Raw genomic sequence first — 9227 nt, 5'->3', positions numbered from 1 at the left:
TCAAAAATCTGGTTCTAGTTCCAGACATGGTCACCACAGTCAGTCTATTAGCATCTCATATAGAAGATATTCTTACTAGCAAGCTCTTAAGAATATCTCTAAGAATATAAAACAATTCTGAGAGAAACATAACTTCTAACTATATAATTTTATATTATCTTCTGTTTCTATTAAAGTCAAATCTCTTTTTTACTATATCTTAAGATTCTCTGAGTTCTACTGCTTTATGAAATATCATAGCAGTATTCTTTTCAGAACAGATCAAAATTCACAGAGCTTATCTGTTCAAGAAATTCAATGATATCAGTGCAACTATCATCTATAATAACTTCAACGCTTATTTATAGAATATCTACTTATAATCTGCATTGAGTATATCTGTCTTGAATATACTAATATTCTCAACTTTATATTCTTTGACAAGCTTCTCAACAGTCTTATCAAGAAGTAATCAATCTTTATCAGAGATTGTATGAACTATGCAGTAAAGAATGATTATGTCACATTACTAGAAGATGATTTTCTTGATCTCTGCAGAGATATACTACTTCATCTGTTATTGAATAATAAAAATGCCAGAAATAACACAAAGAATAACAAAGATGCCATCAAGAATATGAAGAATAATAAGAATATTAAGAAGAAATACACTGTCTGTAAGATGAAAGATTATGATGAATCAAGCTGCTGATTTGAACATTCAGAGAAACAATCTGTGAATTGAAAGAATGAAAAGAAGAATAATAATGATAATATCTAGACTAGACTGATTAGACTGACTGTGTGACCGTGTCTGAAACCAGGATCAAACTTTACAGTTATTACATTGCCTAAAAGCATTACTTCTGATTATGGTTTGTGTTCATCACATTGATCTCAAATCACATTATTTCAAATATTAAAGATCTCAGATTCACTTTTCAAATAAAAATCTAGTCTCAGATAAAGAATATATTTGAATTCTTAGTCACATTTTCATTCTGATCTCATTATTGAGAATGACATTAAATGAGACTATAAAATCACTTCTCACTTACATAATATCATAACATAGTGCTCATTTGTTGAAAATTTAATAAAGAGTATTATCAAATATTGTTACTTTTCTGAATACAGATCATAATTTATATAATTTTAATTATGAAAAAAATATAAAATATAAAAAAAAAAACAAAAAACAAAAAACAAAAAAAAACAAGAAAAAATCAGAATGAACAAAAAAAAAAAAAAAAAAAAAAAAAAGAGAAAGAAAAAAAAAAAAAAGAAAAGAAAAAGAAAAAAACAAAAAATAAAAACAAAAAAAATCAAGATTGCAGAGCTATAGCACTCTTAAAATACTCACTTCTCAGAGTCTTTACAATGTTTATTATCAACTGTGTATCTCTCATAGTGAGAGTAACACAGTCATGATAAGTCATTGTCTTAATATTATCTAATAAATAATCAGTATATATCTGTATAAATGTGAATATTTAGAAAATATACACTTAAAAAGTGTGGCCAGGATGAACTCTGCTATCACTTGAATAATATTAAGAACAGAACACTGAAATTGATGATTTCTCTTATCAATTTCACAGACAAGACAGATGAAGATAATCTTGAGAAATATAAGATTCTCTGACTTCTGATAAAAACAGATCTCACAGAGAGACTCTATTTTTATAATATTAGAGACTGAGTATTATTAAAAAGTATTACTTTCATACAATGTACATGTACTTACTGTGATAATTCATTCTCTGCACACATGACTGAGAGTTGCAGCTTTTTCACATCACACAGCTCTTTCTGAAATACTGGTGCTAGTTTGTAACTCACATAGTCTCTCAGTTCAGCATACACTGCATGTATACAGCTCTGCATGCTGAGGCTGTGTTGGTCATTATGACCTGGCGTGATACTCACTTTTCATAAGCTATGTTTTGTTTGAAGAGAAGAAGAGGAAGATGTGACTGTGGTTTTATTAAGAAGAAATGAATAATTAGTAATATTGAATGTAATTTAGTTCTTCTGCATTTAAAATTTGATTAGTCTATACTCTTCAATTTGAGAGTTTCTAGAAGTGTTTTAATAGTTTTCATATCAGCTTGAATTTAGTGATGAGTTGAAGAAGAAGAGAAAAGAGAGAAGAAAGAAATGAGAATAACTTATCTTTATAATATAAAAACAGAGAATCACTGTAATCATTCTCTCTAGTAACAAAGATCTGTTTTCTGCATGTATCTCTGATATAGATTATATGATAACTGTATACAAAGAATATCAATACTGCATGCATTGAATGAAGATGATATTGCTATATAACACTGTAGCTGTTTTCATATATCTCTGAAAGCTGTTAATATTTTCTTTATCTCTTTATATTTAATAAGTTAGTAATATATTTCAATACACTCTTTCTTTCATTATTATTATTATCATTATTATCATTATTATTATCATTATCATCATCATCATCATTATTATTAATATCATCACTATCATCATCACTATTATTATCATCATTATTATTATTATCATCATTATTATTATATTATTTCTGACTGTCTCTTCTGTCTTCATCTCTCTTCAATACTCACTGAAATTAATCATGTTATTTCTCTTCAAATATTCTGCGGTCCTGTGAACTATCAAGACACATGAGTGTCATCACAGATTGAAGAAAGAGAAGAAGAAGATGTTTAAGTAAGAGAAGACTGATTGTAAGACATGTTATAATACCTTGAAGAGACTCTGTAAGAAAGTAGAATGATAATAATTTTAAGTAATACTTCTGATAGATTTAGACTGAACTAAGTATAGAAATAATACAGATAACACTACCTGTGAGAGATTGAAGAAGAAGACAGTGAAGAGTCTCATACAGTAGCAGTGAGATCAGAAGAAGTTTCAAGAATAATTTGAGTTTAAGATAAAGAGAGAAAGAGAGAAGAAGAGTATTACTGTAAATAAGCAGCAGCAGAAGAAGATTGAGAAAGTATTAAAGTAAAAGATAAAGAAGTTAAAACTGATAAGTTTTTTATTTATTAAGAGATAACAATTTTTAATAATACTTCTGTTCTCTAATTGATTAGCAGGAGCTGACAGAGAAGAAGGGAATTAAGGCCTTGTTCAGGTCTTGAATGCGCTTCATGATTCAGAATATTAAGAAGACAGCCCTGCTCTCTGAGCATATCAATCTGCTTATCACTGAGGTGGAACCTGAGACAGCAGACCAGGAAATGCAGGATTTTGAGACACAGGTTGATCTGACTGAGAGAGAGCAGCAGAAACCCTTCTCTGAGAAGGCAGCAGAGGGAGATTTTGAGGTGATTATCACCTCAGATGAGAAGAAGAAGAAGAAGAAGAAGAAGAAGAAGAAAAAGAAGAATGAGAAGTGAATTGTAAAGAATGATAAGAAGAATGAGAAAGAGAAGAAGTAGATTTTTTTCTTTTTATATTAGTTAGTTATAAGTTTAAGTTTTTAATTATTAATAATTAAAATTGATTTTGAGTTTTCAAAAATTATTGTACAAGTTGTAATCAAGTCAGGAATGATATATATATATATATATATTTAACTATCATGATTCATAAATCACTATAATATATAAGTATCAACATTTTTTCAATATTAATATTCATAATATTAATATATTTTTAATAATATTATCTGATAATATAATTTGATAACACTCTCTTTCACAATATTAATATATTTCAAGAAATATGACAGAGATTAATCAAGATTATTTATTTACTTTTATATATTAATGATATTCAATCTGAGTTAGTACTAAAATTATAACTAAGCTAAGAAACAAGATTATTTTCTCTTATATTAATTCTTCTTACACATATCAGTGATCAGTTATTGAAAATAAATTATTATCTTTCTTAAATTATTATCATGTCTTCTGAATTCACTTCTTTCACTTCTTTTACTTCTATTAAAGATTCATAAACTCTTTAAGAAATCACTGTAAATTACAAAGTCTATATTATTTATAATTTAACATAGAATACTCTCTTTCAATTATAATAAATGATTACTTCATTCTTCACATCTGATTTCAGGTTATAAAATTTTATGAAAAAACTCAATATAAACACTGAGATAATCTATGAAATAATTATTAACAGGTTGTATTACAGATTACTGAAGAGTCATCTCTCTATTACAATCACTGTAACTTCATTCAGAAACATTCATCATAAACTGATTATAACTCTGAAGAAATTTCTCAACATCTGAAGTCATCAGAATGCAGATAATAAAAGAAAAATAATCAGAAAATTACTACTGAGCTGATAAGTTGCTCTATCAGATAACAATTTTTAATAACACTAACTTTCTAATTTGAAGAAAATCATGTAAAAACAATTATATATCAGTACTCTGATTTCACAACTCTCATCTGATAACTTTCATGAATAATTACTTTGTATATATATATCTCTGAATCTTTCTCTTCAATCAATTGAAAATCCTGAATTTCAAACACTTCTTCAAATGCTTAATTCAAATCTTCATATTTCACATCAATTCTGTCTTCAGTTCAACCTTAAGATACACTACAAAGTTAATATACAACATCTAGAATCAGAGTTGAAGAATTATCAAAGAGTGTCTCTCACAGTGAATGCATGAACTAGTACAAACAATCTTATATTTATAAGAGTTATATGTTATTACATTGATGAGAACTGAACTTATCAAGAGATATTAATTGAATTTGAATCATTGATCAGTAGTCATACTAGAGATTATATAGCAGAGATATTAATAACTGTGATTAAAAATAACTATTAAGATATTAGTCTCAGTCTTCTTATAATTACAACTGATAATGCTGTGAATAACTATACTATAATGAAGAGCTTGAAGTAAAAATTGACTTTGCATTCCTGAAATAATAAACAAGGTTATATTTCCTGTATTACTCATGTGATTCAACTTGTGATATAAACACTGATAAAGAATCTTAACATTGAGATAAAGAATAATGAGATGACTGATTCTTGAAATAAGAATGAGATAAAAGTGATTACTTAAGTAACTTTTGTATCTACTTTACAAAAGATAATGTTTTTTAATAACACTTTTTAATATTGCTTTTTAATAATACTTTTTGATAACACTACTGTTAATTTTGAATAGATTGACTAATAATTTAAATATTACAGATTTAAAACATTGCTAATATGATTTGTATCTTCTCTAAATAATAATAACAATTTCATGATATTTAATAAATAAATAAATCAGTCACATCACTGAATATGATACAGAATGTTAGAATACAGTGAAGTTTAACATATGAGATAACTATTCAGACTCTTTAATTGTATTAGATAATTAATCATTGAGTGCAACACTCTGATCAGAAAAAGATTCAGATATTGAAACTTTCTGATATGAAGTGAACTTAGTTGAAATATATGATTGATTTACTGTTTCAGTTTTATAAGATAATAAAGACAGTCTCAATCACTTGTACATCAATGCTGCAGTCAGTCTGATAAGTGTATAACAGTTTATTTACTTATCTTGAGAAGCAGTTAAATCACTTAAAAAGAAATTCAGTCTGAAATGATGCTATAGTGCAGGCTATTATTACTGTAAGAAATAAACTAGCATATTACTACAGTAAAACTGAATAATCTTTTACAGAGTACTATGCTGTAGCAGCTCTACTAGATCTCTCTCATTAAGTTAATATCTACACTTCTCAAGATTGAACAGAGGAGAAATGAGACTCATATGTTAAATTAATCTGAGACTACTACAATGCTAACTATCAGAGATTTGAATAAGCAGATGTTCAAGATATAAAGACAGTGAAATATAATTCCCTAGTAAGTAACAATCTTTGATAACACTTCATATCTTATAGAACTATAATACTAACTTTGAAACAGAACTTGTATACATTGATTACAACTGAAAATCAGGCAAAACTACATGCTTGTAAAACTGAATTTGATCACTATCTTCAAGATGATCTGACAAATTTACACATTAAATCAATTCTAGAGTTATGAAAAATTATTAAGAGTACATATTCAACTGTTACACTGATAACATGTGATATTCTAACAATTTCATTGATAGAGGTGAGAATGAAGTGAAAGTTCAACTCAAGTCAAGATATTTATCACTATCACTGAGAACAATTATAAGAAGAAATAATCAAGAAACTCATGATTATAAAACATGAAATTATCAGATAGTTTAATATCTCTGATCACAGTATATCAGAGAAGTGTAGTTTTCATGAGAAAGTGAAGAATAAACTTGTACAAGAATGTATTTAGTTGTTTCATGAGTGTTATTAATAATCATTATCAAATTCTGATTATATAAGCAATCACTGAATAAACTAAATGAGACTGATTTTGATCTTCAGTCTCAGTCTCATTCTGATTTTAGAAGAATGATCATCTTTCACAGTTTATTCTGAGAAATTACTCTCATTTCACTGTTCTTGAATTAAATCTGGTCATTTTTCACACCATTTCTCTCAGAAATGGTTCATTTTCAGATTTTTTTGAGGCTTGATTCTGGTGGGACTCACGCCAAGAAATGTATGAGACCAGACCAAATGAGATCAAATGTGAAATTCATGGTCCCGCCGGCCAGTCTAAGACTGATCACTGAAATCATGAATTTTATATTTAATCTCATTTAATCTGATCTTATACATTTCTTGATGTGAATTCCGCTGAGACTAGTCATTAAAAAAAAATAAAAAAAAAACATGCAGTCTTAGTAACTGAATGATTAATACAGCTATCTGATAGTATCTTGACATGGAAAATCAAGGCGCGTGGGCTCAAAACCCGCAGAGAATACATTAAATTCAGAACTCAAGCATCTCAGGTTTCTAATAAATACAGAGGTGTATAAATCACTTCAATGAATTGCTCTATGTTTCTAGACTGAGAAGTTATTATCACATGTATTTAATTGTCACTTCTTTGATATTTTTCTATGTTCTTGTTATCTTGACATGATCTCAACATCTGTATTTCCTTCTGTATAATTAATACTTAATCTGTATTTAACATCATGCAAGAACTCATCATAAGCTCCGCTTGCATATAAGTATAATAAAAGAATAATAATAATAATAATAATAATAAAAAAACATGTAAAGTGACTATATATCAGATCTTAAAATGAAATTATGACTTGAAAAAATGAGAAAGTAATTTTATTTAATCTTATTTAGTTTCATTCTTAGCATAAAGTTACTATTTTTAGACATTTTAAGGTTTTTTTTAAATTATTTTTAATTTTTTAAAAAGTAACACTTTTTAATAATACTTAAATGAGATTTAAAGTCATTTAAAGTAATAAAAATAATTTAAATTGAGAAGTGAAAATCATGATTTCATTTGAAAAATGTATAAAAGTAGATAGTAAGTCTCACTGAGATAGTATAAGACTACTATTTAATGTTAAAATCATATAATGAGATTAGTTGAATTGATAATAAGACTATTAAAAATTCTGATTCTGATCTTAAACACAGTTACACAGTCAGTCTAATCTAGACTAGCTGCTGAAATTATAAATTTTATATTTAATCTTATTTAATCTGATCTTATACATTTCTTGACATGAATTCTGCTAAGACTAATTATTAAAAAAACATGTAAAGTGACTATATATCAGATCTTAAAATGAAATCATGACTTGAAAAAAATGAGAAAGTGATCTCATTTAATTTCATTTAGTCTTATTCTTAGCATAAAGTTACTATTTTTAGACATTTTAAGGTTTTTTAGACTATTTTTAATTTTTTAAAAAGTAATGCTTTTTGATAATACTTAAATGAGATTTAAAGTCATTTAAAGCAGTAAAAATAATTTAAATTGAGAAGTGAAAATCATGATCTCATTTGAAAAATGAGATAAGAGTAGACAGTAAGTCTCACTGAGACAGTATAAGACTACTATCTAATATTAAAACTGTGTAATAAGATCAGTCAAATTGATAATGAAACTATCAAAAATTCTAGTCCTGGTCTCAGACACGGTCACACGGTCAGTCTAAATTGATGCTACTACATCTGTATGCTATAATACTGAGCAAGTCTTCTAATGATGCTCATGATGACCGCCAATATCAACGCCAAAACAATAGAAATACTGATAACGATGCCAGGGCACAGTGCCTATATGATGCCAGGCCACAGTGCCTATATGATGCCAGGCCCCAGTGCCTACGATGCCCATACCGATGACCATGATGCCAGGTCCCAGTGCCTACGATGCCAGGCCCCAGTGCCTATATGATGCCGGGCCACTGATTGCCCATATAATGACCTATGCCGATGACCTATGCCGATGACCTATGCCGATGACCTATGCCTATGACGATGAAAACCACAAAAATAATGAGAATGAGATCCCGCGGCGTTAGAACGACTGAGGGTAATACCAATACTGAAAGGACGGATTTGAGTGTTCTTCTTGCATGTTTTTTATGTTTTTTCATGTATGAAGCTAGTCTTTATGAGAAAACTAGACTCTACATTTTGTAATTAATTTTTATTGCATATTTGAATGATTTGAGTGCTTTTGACTGCGTGGGTTAACTGGCCTGCGTAGCATGACGAGGTGTTGGAGCTACTACACAAGCTCTAACCCATGTGACTCACACACATATATTTAGCTTCCACTAGCTGCTAGTTAGTTAGAAGATAATAACAACAATCAATCATGTTCAACCTCTCTCACAAACTTGACCTCATTATGTAAGCTGACCTTGCAAATGTGACCCGTGCCACTATCTGATCTCACTCAATACATCTTTTCTTGTAATTTGAAATCACTTAATTATTTATCATCAATTCTACAATCAATTCAAAATCAATTTAAAATCAATTTAATACTGAAATTATCTTGAATTTAATAATAAAGTAAGTATTTATATAATTTACACTGAATTAATTATCAACTGATTTTCAATCAATTGTTAATTACTTAAATATATAGATTGAATTTATTTTATTACTATAATTAATTAATAATTAATTCAGAATCAATTTAAAATCAATTTAAAATCAATTTAATACTGAAATTATTCTTGAATTTAATAATAAAGTAAGTATTTATATAATTTATACTGAATTGATTATCAACTGATTTTCAATCAATTATTAATTACTTAAATATATAGATTGAATCTATTTTTATTACTATAATCAATTCAGAATCAATTCAGAATTAATTTA

The 9227-nt window shown here is 27.7% G+C and overlaps 2 protein-coding genes across 2 annotated transcripts; both read left to right on the top strand.

The window, feature by feature from the left end:
• Positions 1–3134: 3134 nt before the first annotated feature.
• Positions 3135–3383, top strand: BDBG_04835 (uncharacterized protein; the record flags this gene model as incomplete). The annotated part of the gene is made up of 1 exon (XM_031721858.1): positions 3135–3383. One exon carries the CDS (start codon positions 3135–3137, stop codon positions 3381–3383), a length of 249 nt encoding a protein of 82 aa, XP_031578354.1.
• Positions 3384–8103: 4720 nt separating this feature from the next.
• On the top strand, positions 8104–8286 carry BDBG_17067 (uncharacterized protein; the record flags this gene model as incomplete). Its single annotated transcript, XM_031724872.1, has 1 exon — positions 8104–8286. The coding sequence occupies one exon, from the start codon at positions 8104–8106 to the stop codon at positions 8284–8286; it is 183 nt and encodes a 60-aa protein (XP_031578353.1).
• Between the last annotated feature and the right edge of the window lie 941 nt (positions 8287–9227).

The sequence above is a fragment of the Blastomyces gilchristii genome, assembly GCF_000003855.2.
Source record: "Blastomyces gilchristii SLH14081 genomic scaffold supercont1.8, whole genome shotgun sequence".
NCBI classification, from domain to species: Eukaryota; Fungi; Ascomycota; class Eurotiomycetes; order Onygenales; family Ajellomycetaceae; genus Blastomyces; species Blastomyces gilchristii.
Note: the sequence above shows the minus strand (reverse complement) of the source record. Positions and strands in the feature narration are given on the sequence as shown.